The sequence below is a fragment of the Nelumbo nucifera genome, chromosome 8 (assembly GCF_055504915.1).
Source record: "Nelumbo nucifera cultivar China Antique chromosome 8, China Antique-T2T, whole genome shotgun sequence".
NCBI lineage: Eukaryota > Viridiplantae > Streptophyta > Magnoliopsida > Proteales > Nelumbonaceae > Nelumbo > Nelumbo nucifera.
The window spans coordinates 30,966,190-30,986,501 of record NC_142656.1 but is presented as its reverse complement, the minus strand read 5'-3'; the positions used below and the strand labels follow the sequence as shown (position 1 = coordinate 30,986,501).

At 35.8% G+C, this 20,312-nt stretch overlaps 1 protein-coding gene across 1 annotated transcript; it reads left to right on the top strand.

Annotated features, from left to right (window-relative positions):
• Positions 1-14,476: 14,476 nt before the first annotated feature.
• LOC104603133 (D-3-phosphoglycerate dehydrogenase 3, chloroplastic-like) lies at positions 14,477-20,049 on the top strand. The gene is made up of 5 exons (XM_010267069.3): positions 14,477-15,207; positions 17,359-17,735; positions 18,481-18,591; positions 18,695-18,790; positions 18,955-20,049. Exons 1-5 carry the CDS (start codon positions 14,559-14,561, stop codon positions 19,624-19,626), a joined length of 1,905 nt encoding a protein of 634 aa, XP_010265371.1. The 5' UTR covers positions 14,477-14,558; the 3' UTR covers positions 19,627-20,049.
• The last annotated feature ends 263 nt before the right edge of the window (positions 20,050-20,312 follow it).

The following is a 20,312-nucleotide window of genomic DNA, read 5'->3' as shown; positions in this document are numbered from 1 at the left end:
ACCGAATTAATAACAAATCCAAAACCATGCAGTTAAAAAGACATCAAACAACCACCACCCTACCAACCATTAAACACTGTCGGCACAATTGATTTGTACTTGTATGTTGACAGCTACTCTTAAGGCTCAGTTTGGAAGGAGTACAAATGCAAATTTGTAGAGTGCAAAACCTTATATTTTGTATAAATTTGTATGCATTTATACTGTACATATTTGTATTTGCATTCTTTCCAAATTGAGCCTAAGTTTTAACCTGTAATTTGATAAATAAATCTACTTGTATGTTAACTGATACATTTGTAAATAAAAAATTGAAATTATTATAGATATATCATTAGAAAAATTGCATATATACTATATACAACTAATTCTCAATTGATTTGGAACAACCAAAAAAGATCCCGACCCAATTATAATGGGGCAGATCCAGACCCTATATAATCGGGTTAGTTCGGGTCTGCCTGACCCCCATTAACAACTCAAGTTGTATTTATGAGTTTTATGACCTGCATGGGATTTTTTTTTCTCCTGATGAGCAGGGCCTGTTGTGGAATTAAGGCACCTAATTTTCTACGTGTTTCTTTCACGTCCATAGGTAGAATGGTTAAATTTGTAGGGCTCATTTAAAGTATCTTCAATACCCCTTGGAATCATTTTGAATGGTTAGGAAAGAGGTCTATATGCATCCAACCAATTTGACTTTTAGGGTCCGTTTGGTTTCCTATAGTAGGTGCTTTGAATCAGAATCAAAATGACCCGTTCCGATTCCAACCATTTGTTTGGAAGGAATGGGATTCTCCTATATGGGGGAATTGCCATTCCAGCCCCCAGGAAATGAGATCATCATTCTAAAGTCTGTCAAGAAGTAAAGAACTCATGAAAAAACTCCCAAACCCTAATATTGATAAACTATTAACATAAATATTATCAAATAATAGTACTAGAAAAAAATAATAATAGCAAACAAAGACCTTCATTATTAAATATAGTAGTAAAGTATAAATTAAATATTAATACAATGTAATTAAAGTAGTAACATAATAATAATACAATATTAACAAACAATTCATAAAATAATAATAAACATTAATAATTAAATAATAAAATATTATGAAAGGAGTAATATGAAAATAATAATAAAATCATAATATATTAATCATTCAAACAATAAAAAAATATTAGTAAGAAATTAATAAAATAATAGTACTATGATAAAATATTCATAAATTAATAATAAAAAGCAAAGATATAATTTATTAAATAATAAATCATAATAATAACTAAGTACAATATAAAGTAATAATAAAATATTAATATATTAATTATTAAATAATAATAAATTAATTCTAAAATAATAAACAAAATTAATATATAAGAAAACAGAATTAAAATAATAAATAGACTAATACAAAATTGAATATTTCAGTTGACTCCAATTCCAATTCCAAATGAACGAAACAACAACAATTGAAATCTGATTTCAATTCCCAATTAAACCAAACAAGCATCATGAATAGTGATTCTGATTTTGTTTCCTGGGGATTCTTATTCCGATCTTGTTTATGAACCAAGTGGATCCTTAGTTTAATAGATATCCTAAACTTTGTTTTCAACGCATGGTTGAACTACCTGGTCCAACCACTGATCCTGATAGAAAAGTTTTTAATTGGATGAATGGTCATAATGCCCAATTGAACCGTTACATCAATGACCCAAAATATATTGATTGTAGATGAGCCTTATCATCTGTAAAGTTCTAATAACAAAGAAACATTAACTTAACTTATCTTATCATTTTCTTTTCACAAGATTCCTTAATAACCTTCCCTTAACTTTCTATTTCTCTCTTATTTTCTATTAAAACCAAAGACAACCTTAGAGAATATTGACTAATATGCATGATTTTGTTGTTTATAACAACATACCAAAACATGACTATTGGGAAAATATATCAATTGCCTTCTTCATTGTCGGGTTTTGGAGAAAATTCAATCACACAAGCTGTATTTGTTTGTCTTGTACATATTTAAATGTAGTTATAATACACACTTTTATGATGTATTTGATACAGTTGTGAATTTATTTGTTGGCACTTTGTCTTATTTTTTCAATCATCGATTAGGTGTAATCTAAGGTTTGGTATGATCTCTCCTTTAGATTAAGGTGGGTTTTACATAGAAAAGGTTTTTTTTTTTTTTTTTTTTTTTTTTTTTTTTTTTTTTTATGTAGGGCCTTAGAGAGGAGAGAAAGAGAAAAGAGAAAAGAAAGTTTACTCTTTCTTTGTTGGAGAGGAATAAAAGGAGAGGTTGAGAGAAAGAGGATGCTCTTGCTGTAAAAGTGTGTTCTTTTCTATTATTATATTTTTCAGGTTGAAAGAGAAAATGAAGAATGGATGTATAAGGGTTAAGAGTTGGTTTGGTTGTAAGCCACAAGATATCATGTATTGTTTCTCAATTTCTTTCATAGTAAATAATGGTTTTGATCATCTTTGCCATGAATGTAAGCAGTAAGGCCAAACCACATAAATTCTTTATGTTCTTGGTGATGTTTGTTTCCATTTTTCTTTGCTTGAATTTCTTTATTTTTGTTGTTATTGGATTTTCTTGGTTGCTATTTCATTTCAAATATTTTATGGCTTTATTCGTAGATGGTTGTTGTCAACCCAATAAAGTAGTATTAAAGCTCTCAAATTGGTGTTGTCTACAAGGTGTTTGTGAAATTTCTCAAGAGATAATAACAACAAAAGATCAAGTTCTTAGTTCGAGATTGAGAGCTTTGATGGAAAAGGCTTTAACCCTTCTTGGGTGAAGGACATCTTGCTTCAACAATGATTAGTTAGAGTGTTGAAGGGAAAGGATGGAAAGTTGAAAGACATAAAGGATGTTGATTAAAAGGACATTAAGTCAATCTATGTTAGTATTATTCGATTGCTCTTTGTTGATAACGTTTTGTTTAACATTATGGAAGAAGATTCTGCATTGAAGTTGTAGGAGAAGTTGGAGAAACTTTATTTAGGGAAAGGCTTAACCACAAAGTTATATCTAAAGTAGTAACTATGTGAATTGAAGATGAAAGATTGAAATCTCTTGAAACACCTAATTTTTTTTTAATAGTATCCAGGATCAGCTAGAGAAAGTTGATGTCAAGGTGAAGGAAGAAAATAATACCATTTTGCTTCCTACCTCGCTTTTTGATTTGTGCAAAAACTTATAAGTAACATTGTTGTATGGGAAAGATATGGCGAAGTTGGAAAGAATTATCATGTCTCTTCTATCCAATAAGGTTAAGAGGAAGCCCGATATAAGAATGGACAAGATTCTACAATAGTTATGTAGGGAATGTATCAAGAAGGAATGTCATTTGACAAGGCATCTTGAAGTGAAATATTTGGACCCAAAGTCAAGGAAAAGGGCAAGGTACATTGCTATAGGTGTAAAGAGTTTGGAAATATAAGAGAATGATGGTGAATTTGGAAGTGTAATGGTTATATCAAAGATGGTGAAGATATTCTCATAGTCTCCAATGGTATGTACATTTCTTTTCTCAATGAATGGATTTTAGATTTTAGGCATTCTATACATTTTTTTCTCTAAGAGAAAACATTTTGATTCATTTCAAGAGAACTCCTTAGGTGATGAATTTATTTGTGGCATCATGAGTGTTGAGCTGGTACAAATAAAACTTTGATAAAGTGGTTTACATTTTGGGCGGTGTGGCATATGTCCAAAGATGCATAAGAATCTAATATCACTTTGTCTATTAGACTCCAAGGATTGCAAGGCCTTTATTATAAGTGGAATCATGAAAACCACATGTAACGGTATAGTCTTAATGAAAGAAGAAAAGTGAAAGAGTTGTTGGAAATAGGATGTGCTGTTGGAAATAGGATGTGCAAGGTAATGTGCCCACATGGAGTCTCTTTCCAAGTGCTACATATAGGGGTGTTCATGGTCACCTGAAACCACCCAACCAATGTGAAAACAAGCCAAATCAAGTTGTATCATTTTGAGTTGGTTTTTGGTTTGGCCAATTGTTCAAAATATTTAAATTAAAAAAATAAAATTTAAATTTAAAGAATTTTACCCATAAGTATTTTATTTATAATATAAAATATTTTAAACTATAAAATATGGGAATTTTCCCACTTTCCTATATTAAAATATAAATTTAAAATATAAAATATCAATATGCATCTATGGATGGGTCGAGTTAGTTTTGGTCAGTTCAAAAATGGCCAAACTGAAACTGATTTAACCTCTCAGGTTAGCATAAAACCTAAACTGAAATTGACTAAAATAATTAAAAAATCGACCAAGTCAAGTTAAGTCCAATCCAGTTGTCGGTTTGACCGGTTTTATTGATTTAATAAACAACCCTAGCTACATGTTTCTAAGGTATAGATGATGGTGAGAAGAAAAGGATCGAGGTCCTTCTTTAGAAACTAGGACTATTAACTTGGTTGCAACTACACAATTGCATTGTCCATTTTGTTTGAACCAAGTGGAATCAAGACAAAGTATTCAATTTATGTGTTTCTAGTGGTGTTTCTTCAAGGCCAACAAATGCTTGTGGTATTTGCAAATATGTGGAGGCATAAGTAAAAGATCTTCAAGGGGTTGAAAAATAAGCTAAGGTGGAGATTGTTAGAGTTGTGTCTTGTTTTACATTTGTCGAGTAGGTTGTAATATAATGGTCAGTCTTGTTCCTCTTTTAGGTTAAGGTGGGTTTTACATATAAAAAGGTTATTTTGTATGTAGGTTTTGAGAAAGAAGAGAGAGAAAATGAAGTTTGTCCATTTTCTTGTTGGAAAGGAAGAAAAGAGAGGTGAGAGAAAGAGGGTGCTCTTGGTGTGGGAGTGTGTTCTTTTCTCTGGTTTTGTTCCTTAGGTTGATAGAGAAAATAGAGAATGGGTGTACATGGATTTAGAGTTGGTTTTGGTTGCATGCTATAAGATATCATAATTATAGTTTTCTTTCATAGTGAAGAATGGATTTTGTCTTTATCCCAAACTACATAAATCTTTGGTGTTTCTGGTGATGTTTGTTTCTATTTGTTTTTACTTAGATTTCTTTATTTTTCTTGCTATTGGATTCTTGTGATTGCTATCTTGTTTTGAATACACTATGGTTTTTTTCTTATGGGTGGTTGTTGTGATCCTAATACTACTTACAATGATACAAAGCTAGAAAATAGCTGACTATACACTTAAGACATTATAGAAGCACTATCCACAAGCTAAGTCCTTGGCTGACATGGCTTAGATCAACCTATCTCTAACAACCCCCATCAAGTTTAATGTAATCAAACAACACCCATCTTATGTCAAAGAAGTTGAAACAAAGTAGAAGATATACCTTTTTTTTTCAAAATATAAAAAAATTGGTTATGCAAAGAGGTATATCAAATATATAATAATTTGTAAGCAATGAGATCAAGCACAAAGGGAATGTCAATCTCTATATGCTTGTTTTTTCTATGTAGTAATGAGTTGGGAGCTTTGTATGTATCCCCAAAATTATCACAACATACAGTAGAACAAGATTCATAAGGAATGGATAACTCACAAATGATGGACAATAACCACACCATTTTTGTATTAGTAGAAGTGTAGAACAACACTCTAATACTCTAATTTTGTATTGTAATGAGAAATAATTGGTTGCTTTTGAGGGAACTAAGGAACTAAGATTATCGCTAAAGAATATGCAATTACCCTCGAGATTTTCTATCATCAATATCACTTCATCAAAGTATCCAACTTAATCTAAGTCAAAATATGCCTAGTATGAAGAATGAATGCGAAGATCATAATCAATTATGTCTTTCAAGAAGAGAATAAGATATACTTTATTGCTATGCAATAGAAAATAGTGGGCGAGTAGAGAAACTATCATACTTTGTTTATGGCAAATGAGATATTGCAACATGTAAATGTAACATACTAAAGAGAACCAACTACATGTTAAATCAAAGTCACCTCTAAGAAGGGATGACCATTGTATTTGGATAGTTTGAAACTATCCACCATAGGAGTAGAGATAGGTTTAATGTCTTCCTATTGACACTTTTGAAGAATATCAACAAGGTACCTTATTTGGTAAAGGAACTATAAGTGAGATACGACTCTCACACAATATACGAATAAGGCTCATTAGAATCTCAGATATATTAGACTCTTCAAGCCCATCTTTAGCGCTAAAAATACCCATCTTTAGCGGTAGTAATTAAAACTGCTGCTAAAGATTAGATGACTACCGCTACAAAAGAGGTGGAAAAATATTGCTAAAAATACCCTTCCTATGCCTCTTCTCTCTATTTTGTTTAAGGTAAAAAATCCTTTCTCAATTCCTCATTGTTTGTGTTTTTTCTTTTCATCCAGTAAGTTGGATGGAACTTTGGAGATTTGGAGAATATCAATAGATAGATTGCATTGATCTTTGATATTTTTCTCTTTTATGTATATTATTACGAGGTTTCTTGCTAAATATACAGTTATATAGTTTTATCCTGTTAAGAGCTTCATGATTATTTCTGGTCTTATTATGGTTGCATTTTGCAAAAAAAAAAAAAAAAATATGTAGTTCGTTAACCAGGAGTACTATAACTAGTTGCTTCTTACTCTTCCATGAAATCAGATTACCTTCAACAAGAGAGCACACTTCTGATGTAGATCTCTTGTCATCTAAGCACACTACCCAATTAACATCTGTGTAAGTCTTCAATTTCAAATGTCTATGGTCAGAAAACAATATCCATATGCCTAGATGTCCTTTTAGATAGGCAAGAATTTTGCTAATGGCTTCTCAGTGTTGAACTCATGCAACATGCATGTATTGACTCACTATACTAACTGCATAGAAGATATCTAATCTTGTCATGCACAAGTATAACAACCGGACCACCAATACATATTTCCACTAGAAAATGGTTAGTTCTATGATTCTAGGCAATGGTTATATCAACTAGTTTAGTCCCAAATTTTCCTCTCCTGTAATAAGTCCAATAAATATTTCCACTGGGAAATGAAGAACCCATGTTTGGACCTTGCCATCTCAATGCCCAGAAAAATACTTCAACTCTCTAAGATCCTTAATCTTAAAATCCTGGTGTAAGCTTTTATTCAATGCATTAATTTTATGACTACAATGTCGTCCATATACACTATCAACACTAACACCAATGATCCCCTTCTCTTCACAAACAAAGTATGATTAGATTAGGTTTGAGTATAATCAAACATAATCAATGCACTCTCAAACCTATCAAACCAAAATTCGGGTGATTGTTTCAAATCATACAAGTATTTCTTCAATTTGCATACATTTCCTTTGGTTACACCACTATAAAAACCAATTGGAAGATTCATGTACACCTCCTACAAATATCCATTAAGAAAAGAAATCTTCACATCAAGTTAGAAGAGGGGCCAAGAGTAAGTATTTGCTAGAAATAAAAGGATCCGAACTGAACTAATCTTGGCCACTAGTGCAAAAGTCTCCATGTAGTCTATCCCATAAGTTTAAGTATACCATTTTGCAACCAGCCTTGCCTTATATCTTTCTATGCTTCCATCAGCCTTATACTTCACAATATAAACCCATTTAAAACCAATTGTATCCTTCCCATCAAATAGATCCACAACTTTCCATGTCTGGTTTTTTAATCAAGGCTTCCATTTTCTCTTGCATAATTGTCTTTTGCTCAAGTTTGGAAAGAGTCTCACTAACAATTCTAGGTATAGATGCACTATCAAGAGAAACAAAGAATGCCCAATAGGAGGGAGATGACCCATTATAAGAAAGATGATGTGAGGTACAACAAGTTATGCACTTTTTCTTCCCCTTTTAGAGTGCAATATAAAGGTCTAGGTCATCTATAGTGGTGCTAGGTATAGGTGTAGTATCAACAGGAACCGAAATAACAAATATAACAATAGGCATACTTGGATTTGTGTTAGCCAAACCTGGAATCTCAAATGAGTTGATATGAAATGGCATAGGTTCCTCTATTGTAAAATCAACCTCCCTATGTTGTTGTAGGTGTTGTCATGTAAAAAACTGAGAAGTAGGACATAATGGAGCAAGAAAAGTAGAATAATTGGGTCAAACACTAGAGTAAGTAAAGGAGCTAGAATAGGAAGTGGTCTAAGTTGCTTACTTCCTTCCCTAAAACACCTCCTTTGAAAAAGATTCTGAAAAGAAAGATGTAGACTAAAAAATATGCATCCATGGTAACATACCAACTCCCTAACACATGATCCAAACAATACTACCTCTTTTGATTTCCTACATATCCGAGAAATACACTTATTTGCCTTAGGGTCCGACTTCAAGTGGTGAGGACCAAGGATGTGGACAAAACATACACATCCAAACACCCTCAATGGAACATAAAAATATCTCCCCCTTGAGAAAAAAGTAGACTGGACGGAGTAATGTATATATCTAAGAATACAATACGATACTTGACTAATCAAAAAGACTGTTGTGAGAATTGCATCACCCCAAAATCAAACTAAAACTACGGAGCTCACCATCATACTTCTTGACACTTTCACATTATGTCTCTTCTTTCTTTTTATTACACCATTTTGTTGTGAAATACATGTATAACTTCTCTGATAAACTATTCCATGCTCTAATAAATATGATTCCATGTTTTTCTCAAAATATTCCCTAACATTAGGGGTGAGCAAATGGGTAGGTTCTACCCAGAACTGAATGGAACCGACCTCAAACCGGCCTTAAACTAACCTTACCCAATCTGCTACAGGGTAGGGTCTAGTTCCAAATTCTTGGAATTGACCTCCACTCAAATTGGTTTAAGGGTTTAAGGGTTTACCCTATCCAAACTGACCCGATGAGCTGGCCTTGGTGGAACCGGCCTTGGAACCAAACTTTCCTTGAAATAAACCCCAAAAAATTTTTAAGGATGTGAAGATTTGAGCCCAAGCACTCATGGTTACAAAAGCCATGGTCTCACTTAACCATCGAGTTACTTAAGTGGTTTGATTATTTGTTTTCATTTTAATATTTGTATGTGTATAATAAATAATGTAAAAGGTAATATTTATAAAATTTCAATCATATATTAATATATTATGACAATCTACATATTAAATTACTCAATTTAATCAATAAAGATAATATAAGTTTTAAACTATATATTATCATTGTTGAAAATCAAGTTTTTGAAGGACATGTTTCATTTTTTTTTTCTTGAAGGGAAAGAGTAAAGAAATGATAGGTTCCACGAGTAGACCCTGGAACATCATAAGGTAGGTTCTGGTACCAAAAAACCGAAACCAGCCCCTAAAGGGTAGGTTCCAGGTTCTGCCATGGAACCGAATCGAACTAACCCATGTTCACCCCTACCTAGCATTATTTGATCTAAACACCTTCACTAGTACTCCAAACTACGTTAACACTACCGATTGAAACTATTGTACCAAGGAAGGTACTCCATCATGAGATCTCATAAAATATACCCAAGAGTATAATGAATAGTCATCCACAAATATTAGCAAATAACGATAGCCATCCATAGAAGGAACATGATATGATCCCCAAACATCAACATGAACAATATTAGAAACTAAAAAACATCTTTTATTAAATGCCTTATGAATGTGTACAATGTTTTCCAAGTTGACAACCTTCACACTCCAAATTGGACAATTAATTCAAATATCTTTGGAAACATAAAACACAAATAACTAAATGAAAAATGTCCTACCAATTATGCCAAAGCATAATCTAACCCACTAACTCTGACTCATTACTTCTACTACTAACACAATGACTCTAATGACTAGGAAGCACAATGAGAAGGTAAACTCTATTCACTTCACGACCACTCTCAATCATCATCTTTGACTCTAGATCCTACAAAACACAATAACCATAAGTAAAAATTACTTAACAATTCTAATTTTTTGCCAAACTACTCATAGATAAAAAGTTTGTACTCAATCTAAGAAAATATAGTACAAAAGGTCGGGTATTGGTATCAATTATTCTGATAAATCCCTTCCCAACAATGGGAACATGAGAGCTATTAGCTGTGAACACTATCTCTACCCAAGTAGAGGTGGTATAAGAAAAAAATGGTGGAAATATTAGTCATATCTTCTAAGGCAACTGAATCTATAATCTAGGGAAACCTATAGTGGAGGCATAATTAATTTGTAGTGGCATATGAACTACTAGTACGTGCAAATGAAGTAGAATGACTAGTGCTATTGGGCGACTTGCACCTTGCTATCCATGTGGTGTAGAGCTAGAATTTTTTGTACCTTTCTAACTCAAAAACTGCCCATATCTCTCTAACTCGGCCCTAACTATAGCTGTTGCAACTAACTCTGAAGAAGTTGTGGTATGTGGTCCAAATAAGTCACCGGTCACTTCCATATTAGCATTCCCTTTCTTGTTTCTAAATCAACTTGGTATAAAGTGTGGATGAAGCTTCTACAAGTATTTCTGGTATGTTTAGGCTTTTTATAGTAGTGACAAATTAAGTCCTTCTTGTCTTCCTTCCTGCCGTCACTACCACCCTTATCTCACCAGGCTTAGGCTTAATTGTGTTAACCATAGCAGACTACTCAAGGTTTAAGTTCCTCATCATCACATTCTCCCTACTCTCTTCTCTAGACATAAAGACATATGCCTGAGAAAGAGTTACACTATCACGGGAAAGAACATGCTATCATGTAATATCATACTTCGGGTTGAGTCCTATTAGAAACTCAAATGCTCTATTATTCTCTACCAACTGCTTATAAGTAGTTGCATCTTTACTACTTTCCTAAACCATTGTCTCCAAATAATCTATCTCCCGTCATAAGGTTTTGAAGGCTGAAAAATAAACTATACAAATTTATCTCCCTACCTAGTAGCAATCACCTAATTCCACAACTGTTAGGCCTAACAACATTCTCACTCTATTGTAAGTCTTAGCAACTCCATCCCAAAGGGGTGACATATGACAAATGACACTAAACTTAGAAAAAGTATAGGATGACACTAAACTTCAACAAGCACATCCATTCCATCTTGTTATCCTCTAAGCTACTTAGAAAATAAAAGTACAAAATGACACTAAACTTCAACAATAAACACATTCATTCCATCTTGTTCTCTCATTTGTCATCTTGTAGGGGACCCACCACGAATGGGGTGGGGATGGAAAAATTCTCATCCTCATTGGTGGAGACAAGGAGAGTGCTTCCTGCCCCATAGGACCCACCACGAATGTATATGTATACATGTATCTCTATATGTATCTATGTATATATATTAATAGTTTTAAAAATATGTTTGAATATATTTAGATCATTTTTAATAAGATTGTATATTTTAACTATATTTTTTAATTTTTAAATAAAATAAAAAACAAAAACAAAATGATTGACATCATAAAAAAATCACAAGGAGTGGGGATCCCCATCGGCCAATGTGGAGATGCGGATAACCTTGTTTCTACCAATAATAATGGGAACTGGGGACAGGGATGGAGATTAACTCCCCGTCCCCATCCCCACCCTACCCCACCCCATTGACATTCCTAGGCACATGCAAAGAGAAAGAGAATTAGAGGTAAGAAAGGTGGGGAAATTATTGAAAAAGGAAAAGGGAAAAAGTGCACTAGGTGTGGAAACCTATTATTATTATTATATATATATATATATATAAGAAAGGAGAATAAGAAAAATAAGGTAATAGAAAGGTACAAGATAAATGCACATCCACCGCATGTATGGAGTTAGGCAAGTTGCAACAAAACTCCAAAAAATATGCTCATGGTAATTTCTAAGGGTGTGAGTATCGTGTCTTTCCGGCATCATAAACTTTTTCTCTCTAAATATCTATTCGCGTGGAAGTTTTGGAGAACAATGTGCAGTGCACCACTAATGCATTTCTTTTCATTAATCATTATTGAGAACAGGTGGCACAAAATGTCAATTCTCTCGGTAGCTTTGGCATTCCTTGTAATTTAATAAGAGTGCTTACATACTCGCTGATGTGGGATGGGAGACATTTAAATGATAGAAAATTTAAGTAAATAAATTAATATCTAAGACCTAATAAGTGATAGTGGTCCCCATCGAGATCATGCATGTTTGAAATCAATGCCGTTTCCTGAGAGGTATTTTTTTGAGAAAATGTGTTATATTGGCATATAGTTTTCTCATGAGTTTCTTTTGTTTTCCCGTTTGGAAAAATTGCTGCTATTATTATTATTGTCATATAGCCGTTTTTTCAGAAAACGGCACTAGTTTCTATTGATGTTTGGAATGGTTGAGGATAACACTGTCAATTCGCTTCTAAACCAAGGGGTAACCAAGGTGTCTAAGGTCCGAAGTGGCTGGGGACTGGTAGGTCGATCCTATAAAGATGAGAACATCAGAGACCCCAAGTGAGAATCTGAGGTGGAGGCTCCGATGGTTAAATTAGTAATAGGAGGAGTATTAGGTGGACAAAATCTAAGGTGTACATACTGTTCCAATCTTCACCTCCTATTTATACTTGAGGCCGCACAGTCATCCGAGGCAATCAGGTGACTCCGCAAAGCCCACCGAGTTCTCTTTCATGCGCCCTGATTGGTCTACTCTAAACTGCGCCACCTGACACGTGTAGGCGTGCGATACCACATGCGCCTCTCGAAAAAAAAAATAAAAAATTCAAATCAAATTAATCTTAACCCTCCATTGGAAGGCCCACTCAAGATCCTATTCCATCACAATCTTCTTGCTTATCCGCAGATATCAATATACTATGTAATTTATCCGCAGATATAAATACTAAGAGGTCTCTTTCTCTATGTACTTGGCTTGTCTTTGAGTGGATGTACATAAAACAGACTTTTTAGAGAAGTGTTAATTTTTAATATTTGGTTGCTAATAAAGTATTAAATAGTGAAGAATGGGACAAATTGGCTTACCTCAGGATTTACGCATTGGGAATAGGCAGATATTCATTTTACTAAGTTTCTTGGATGAGACCGGTGGACTTTACTTTTAAAGTTTTTGTTATTAGGGAAACAATTTTGGCTGTCTAGGTTGACAGCCTCCGCTATCCATACATTAGTTCATGTGATGGAACTTTATATGAATGGACAAATGTGGGTCGAGACTCTTTTTTAAGTCAATTCTCGTATAATAACTTTTTGGGCAAATGGCATTTTTAGCCCCTCCAAAAAATTTTACATTCCAATACTTTGTCTCCTTCCCGTTAATTGGATTGGTGGAAAATTGTCATTTTCAAAATTCATATGGGTGAGAGAGGACATTTCAAATCACAAAAATAAGGGGTTTTATACAAATATGTAAGATAATTACCAAATGATCCTCTAAATTAAGAATAGGGTATATTGGGGATTTAGAATTGTTTAATAAATACATAATAATCATATAAACAATCTTTTTCAAAGCAAACCAACTATATGCTAATGGAGACCAGTTATGGATGCTATGCACCATTAATAACTTTTCCCCGACCCCTTTTTTCTAAAATACTGATTGTGGGATTTAATTTTATACCAATAAGGAAACAAACCAGCTGACACACTAACCAGTCAGCCCTTCGTTGGTTCCAGGATTTGGGGGTTTAAGAATGCGAGGGATGGGCTACCCTGTTTTGTAAGTTTATATGGTTCGGCCATTTTCTTTTATAACTAAGGGGTTGTTTGGTAGTGTGTTATAAGGAAAAATATCATGGCTTACTTCCTTCTTTTTTTTTTTGTAATAATCAATTTATGATGGGTGCATAAATGAGTTAAATCTGCACCTCACAAGGGGCGCCCCTATTGGAAATATTTCCCTTTGAAAAGTACAGAAGATAATGGGATATCATGGGGAGATATTTCCAATACAAGGCCAGGATGTGTTGTGGGGCATTCTGGGGTGTTCTCTTGTGAGGCGCAGATGTAAACTTTGCATAAATAGTAAGGTTTTTAAAATTAATAGTTCGAACTAAATAGATGATTCATTCTAATAAAAAATAAAAAACATTAAAAAACCGTTAAATGATTCAAACGGTTCAACCACACAGGTCAGTGATTTGAACCGATTAGATGACCGGTTCCTAATTTTTTCGATCCGACCGTCCGATGCACAAATACAAATTTATACTTGCACTCTTCCCAAAGGCCTAAACATAATTATGTTTCCTTACAAATATCTTGCGCTGGTCCAAATACATTTTTCTCGTAGCCAAAAAAAATACTACCATTTATTGCGGGTGTATACTTTACTCTAACCGTACCGTTCGATCGGAATCTACACCGTTGATTGGAATGATCATGTCCCCCGGATTGTCCGACATTGCAAGGTAGGCAGCGTAGTGGACTGACTCGTGTGAAGTGGGACCCACGTCGAGGTCACGGAAACATCGGGTCCGACTCCGAACGACGCGCACATGAGACATGACGGCTGGTTAAAAATTATTTATCCAAATTGGGACCCAAATGCCCTTATAAATCCCGGAAAACGGACCACCCGACTCGCCAAATTTGCAGCAGCGTTTCGAGAGAGCGTCGTTCGTTGTTCCAAGAAAGAATTCATGGCGACTGCTTCTGCAAAATCCCTTCTCGTTCCTCGCGTTGAAACTAGTACTCTCTCTTCAACGAGAGCTGATTCTGCTGCTGCTGCTGCTACTTCTCTTCAATTTCTCAAGTCCACTCCGTCGCTTCCGTTGAAGCTCTCTCACTCTCGCTCTTGCTTTCGTTCCCGATCTCCGTCTCTCGTTATCACCAACGTTTTAAAAACCCAAGACTCTCTCAGCACCTCCCTCTCCCAGGGCCGAGATCTCGAGACCGGGTCGAGGTTGGGAATGAAGCCAACGATCCTCGTCTCCGAGAAACTCGGAGAAGCGGGGCTCGAGGTGCTCAGAGGCTTTGCTAACGTGGATTGCTCGTATGATCTGTCGCCCGAGGAACTCTGCCAGAAAATTTCGCTCTGTGACGCGTTGATTGTGAGGAGTGGGACGAAGGTGACGAGGGAGGTCTTCGAGGCTGCCAAGGGAAGGTTGAAAGTGGTCGGAAGGGCCGGAGTTGGGATTGACAATGTCGATCTGCAGGCTGCAACGGAGTTTGGATGTCTTGTCGTGAATGCTCCCACGGCCAACACTGTTGCTGCTGCCGAGCATGGGATCGCTCTGCTTGCTGCCATGACTCGTAATGTTGCTCAGGCTGATGCCTCCATGAAAGCTGGTAAGAACTACTTTTTTTTCCTTCTTTATTTCCGTACGCCGTTATACAAACTTTCCTGATCTGGATTTGCTATTTTAGCTTCGAGGCTTAAAATCTGTAGATCTGTTTTTTCCGAATGCGAAATTTTGATTTTGAAAAGTGTGTCAAGCGGTAGAATTTATGTTTTACTTTTCTTTCGGTCTACGCAATCGGAAATGAAAATTCTGTGTTAATCCGCATTACAGTTCTAAGAATTGCTTTGAAACGTTAAGAAGAACGGATTAATTCCCAGGTTTAAGTGAACTAATCAAGTTGTACTATGATCTTTAATTCCTTTCCTTGTCCGATCAAATTAAATTTACTTGGGCTGCAATTGTTGATGCTGCTTGGTTCCCGGCGGTTGATGTTCAGTCCAGTCCAGTCCAGTCTCATCGGATTCCTACGTTTTCGGTTGTTTGTCCGTATTTTTATTGAAATTAAACTTCTAACCTTTTTCTTTTATGGATATATTAAATGTTAAAAGAGTAAACTAATATTAAATATCTGAGGTATCTTTCTTTCCTTCTTTTTATGTTAATTATTGCTGAAATATTTTAATGGGTGGGTCGTGTCTCTTAGTTTTATGGGTGGGATCATGTTTTATTTTGTTTATTATTGCTGAAATATTTATACGGGAAATGGTTGGATTATATTGTTATATAGCTGAGTTATTTAATTGGGTAGATTCCTATGTGATTCTTTGGAAAACATGAATATGGTATACAGGAGAGCAGGGACCATTTATTGTTCTTTTCCAGGGAACACCCCTGTCAATAAAATGGGTAAATCAGATAATTTTAACCTGCAGGGTTTTTTTTTTTCCTGAATAGTTTGAACTTTCTTGAACGGTGAAAAAGATTCATGGTTGCCTTAGTAAAAATTCTAAGCATGTCTGCCTCGCTTTGGGCTCTGTTTCTATATGTTCCATTTGTGTCTTTGGATCTGCCCCCGTCTCATGTGTTGTAAGAAAAGAATTTGGAGGTACTTCAATTCAGTTTCTTCAGAATTGCTGCATCAATCTATGATATCTGGATACCTCTGTACGAGGGTTCTATGTCTGATACTTCATTTTTTTGGTATAAATTTCACATCCAATATCGTATCAAATCTTACCCTTGCCATATTCTGGTAACATGGGGCATCAATTTGTCAAATTAACAATTGCATGGATTAACTTTTCTTTTCCCATCTTTTTCCTTACTGGAGTTTTTCTATTTCAAGATTTTTCATCATTGCTGATGTTATCAGAAATTTAATACTCCAAAGATGCACCACTTAGTCAATAATGGTACCTATTTAGTCCTTTCGTGATATTGTATTGAAGAAAAAAGAGTTAATAGTTTAAAAATCTTCCAATGAATTCCTTCGAAATATAAAATAACAGATCTTAAATCACTGTGAAGCTCTTAGGTATTTTAATTGTTAGGTCGAACACTTCTTTATTCTCTTCCTCTACGTCGTTAATGTTTTATATAATAAGCTTTTTGCTATTGATGCTAAAAGTGTATCTTTTTATTTTTAAATTAAAGATGCCTTGTCTGGAAAGATATACTATGATTTTACTTACTTGCCAACAATGTTTTAATATAAATGCACATGGTTTGCTGATTATGGTCACATGTTCTTGGAGATATGTTCAGAAAACTGTCACTGTTTCATGAACTGAGACATGTTCGTTGTCTGACTATCATGTGGATATTTCTATCTTTGCATCAATATAACATGCTTTGAGGGTGGGCCTTGGCACAACGATTGGGTTGCTCCATTGCAACCTGGATGACCAGGGTTCAAATCTTGGAAACAGCCTCTCTGTAGATTAGGGGTAAGGCTGTGTCCATCTGTCCCTCCCCAGATCCTGCATTGGCATGAGCCTTGTGCACTGGGATGCCCATCTATGTAACTTGATTTCATTAATTCTTGACTTCTTAGCCTGACAGAGATGTTTCTAAATGAACTATAAGAGTATAACGATGCATCATGCATCTTCATTTTCCTTCACCTTTTGCTATTGCCCTGCTTAGATTATGGCTTTTAGCAACTTGAGCAAATAACTTTGCCTAAATAATTTAACTTTGCTTTAAATATGTAACTCCGAATACTAGACGCTAAAGACAATATTCATTCTTTTTGCAGGAAAATGGCAACGGAGCAAGTATGTTGGTGTCTCTCTGGTTGGAAAAACACTGGCAGTTATGGGGTTTGGAAAGGTTGGATCTGAGGTTGCCAGACGTGCAAAAGGCTTGGGAATGCATGTTGTTTCACATGATCCATATGCCCCAGCTGATAGAGCGCGTGCTATTGGTGTGGATCTCGTTTCTTTTGATGAGGCCATTTCCACTGCAGATTTTATTTCCCTCCATATGCCACTCACTCCTGCTACTTCAAAGTTATTCAATGATGAAACTTTTTCAAAGGTGAAGAAGGGAGTTCGCATCATTAATGTTGCTAGGGGTGGTGTTATAGATGAAGATGCACTAGTCAGGGCACTTGATAATGGAGTTGTTGCCCAGGTATGCTTCTTACAATCCTTAATACTAGTTAATGAGTAATATACCTTGGAATGGAAAGATGCTATAGATCTTGTCTAACTGCATGTCCATAGGTCTAACAGAAGAGAGGTTAGTTAAGGTCAGTGACCCATTTCCTCCTTTCTTCTCCATACCTTTTTGAACCACTGAAATGAACGTGAGATATAGGATGGAGATGATTGTATGATATGGTGAAGTCAATTCTTAGCCCAGTCTACCTAATGGGAGCCATCGTTTCCCACTGTGTTGACATAAAGGTGCAACTTGGGCTGCATTGGGTCAGGTTGAGGTCAAGTGGAAAGGATAACTAAACCCTAACTTCATCGAACATGACCCTCAACAAAGATGGGCCCAACCCAACCTAAGAATACGTAATAACCCTAACCCAACCTCAGTAACCTGACTTTCATAATTAGTTTGGTTAGCCCGGTAATTGTATGACAAAAACCTCAATAATATGTTTGTAATTTGACCATTTTAGGTCTCATTAAAGCTACAATTGCATACACTGCTAATATTTAGTAGGGCATAATAGTTTATAATAATACATGAATATGTAATAAAACCCAACCCAGCCCAAAATCAGGTTGGATCAGTTGGGTTTTGGGTTAATTCATGCCAATTTGCAACCCCATGTTCTGTTTTTATGTGCATAATCTTCTTTGGTTTAATTGATATGTGAGATTCATGTTTATTAATTCCAAGTGGTGGTTTTGATGAAGTGCAGGCAGCACTTGATGTTTTCTGCGAGGAACCCCCTCCCAAAGACAGCAAGTTAGTGCAGCATGAGAATGTCACAGTGACACCTCACCTTGGAGCTAGCACAAAGGAAGCTCAGGTATAAATTTTTTCAGACAGAATTCTTATACAATTCCTTCTCTCCTTGCTTTATGCCGTCTTGACATTGTTTCAATTCTTAAGACTAACAAGTCTTTTTGCAGGAAGGTGTAGCCATTGAAATAGCAGAGGCTGTAGTTGGAGCATTAAGAGGAGAACTCTCTGCAACTGCAGTGAATGCTCCAATGGTTCCTCAGGAGGTAAAGAATGCCAGAGCTTTTTTATCCTCTTTGGTCATTCTATTTTGTTTCTCTTTTTTTCTTTTTGATTTGCTTCTCCATGTGCACATGTATTCTGGAGTGTGTGGGCGGCGGCCTACTTCCATTTTCTATGCTAACTCCTTGGATGTTGTCCTTATTCTTAGGTATTGTCTGAGCTGGCTCCTTATGTCATGCTTGCTGAGAAACTTGGTAGGCTGGCTGTGCAGTTGGTGGCTGGAGGAAGTGGCATTCAATCTGTCAAGGTGGTATACAGGTCAGCACGAGATCCAGATGACCTGGATACCAGACTTCTCCGAGCCATGATCACTAAAGGCATCATTGAGCCAATATCTAGCACATTTATCAACCTCGTCAATGCTGATTTCACAGCCAAGCAGAAAGGACTCCGAATCAGTGAGGAACGGGTGTTTGTTGATGGTTCCCCCGGGAGTCCAGTTGACTCAATCCAGATACACATTTCCAATGTGCAATCCAAATTTGCAAGTGCTCTGCTGGATAATGGTGAGATATGCGTTGAAGGGAGAGTGAAATATGGTGTTCCTCACCTCACATGTGTGGGAGCATTCAATGTAGATGTGAGCCTTGATGGCAACCTCATTCTCTGCAGGCAGGTGGACCAGCCTGGTATGATTGGAAAGGTTGGGAGCATCCTTGGTGAGCAAAATGTCAATGTGAGCTTCATGAGTGTTGGTAGGACAATGCCAAAGAAGCAGGCTATCATGGCAATTGGTGTGGATGAGGAACCCGATAAGGAAACTCTCAAGATGATCGGGCTGGTCCCATCCATTGAAGAGTTCGTGTTCCTCAATCTATAGTGTAAGGTGAAGGCTATCAGCGTTTTTTCATAAGTTCCTGCCCTGTTTTGCAGTGGGTCAGCTACGAAAGCAAAATCAAATGCTGGCTACTAACAAGGAAGCATCAAGGTCTGTGTTTCTTCCTGTATATTGACAGAGCATAAGTCTCCTATTGGTCTCATTTAGTGTACTTTGCGTAGCTCTGCTGTGTAATGCCTAAGAGCTAGGGTATTTTTCTGTTATTCTGTAGTCAGGAGGTGGCATTGCTTTAAAAGTTGGTAAATCCTTGTTGCGCTTGTCTGCTTGTTAGGTGTTCTTCGAACTCCTAGCTTCTTTGTGAGGCTTCCTTGTGTGATTCAAGAACAAGAATGAACACGTTTATTGGGGTAAAATCCAGGTGTGTGTACCCTTGTGTGATGTTAAATGAATCAAGAATTTGTGCAACTGTAGTCCATAAACTGAGCTTTCAAAGTTTTACCATGTGATTGATGCTAAGGCTGTGCTGTGTACAAGTTTGAATCGAATGCATAGGAGGGCGATTGGATTGGGTGGGTGTAAATTCTGATCTACTTTTATTTCAGGTTTGACTTTGGTTTGCAAGTAAAATGATGGTAATCCCCAAACAAAAGCAGGTGGAAGATTGTTTATTTGGGAGGGAGTAAAATAGTGTGATTTCCACTTGAGAATAAAGAGGTAGATCAACGTAG

Coding starts and splice junctions, on each gene's coding strand:
- LOC104603133 (XM_010267069.3), top strand. CDS start 14,559: ATGGCGACTGCTTCTGCAAAATCCCTTCTCGTTCCTCGCGTTGAAACT. Junction 18,592..18,694: donor CTAGCACAAAGGAAGCTCAG/GTATAAATTTTT, acceptor GTCTTTTTGCAG/GAAGGTGTAGCCATTGAAAT. Junction 18,791..18,954: donor CTCCAATGGTTCCTCAGGAG/GTAAAGAATGCC, acceptor CCTTATTCTTAG/GTATTGTCTGAGCTGGCTCC.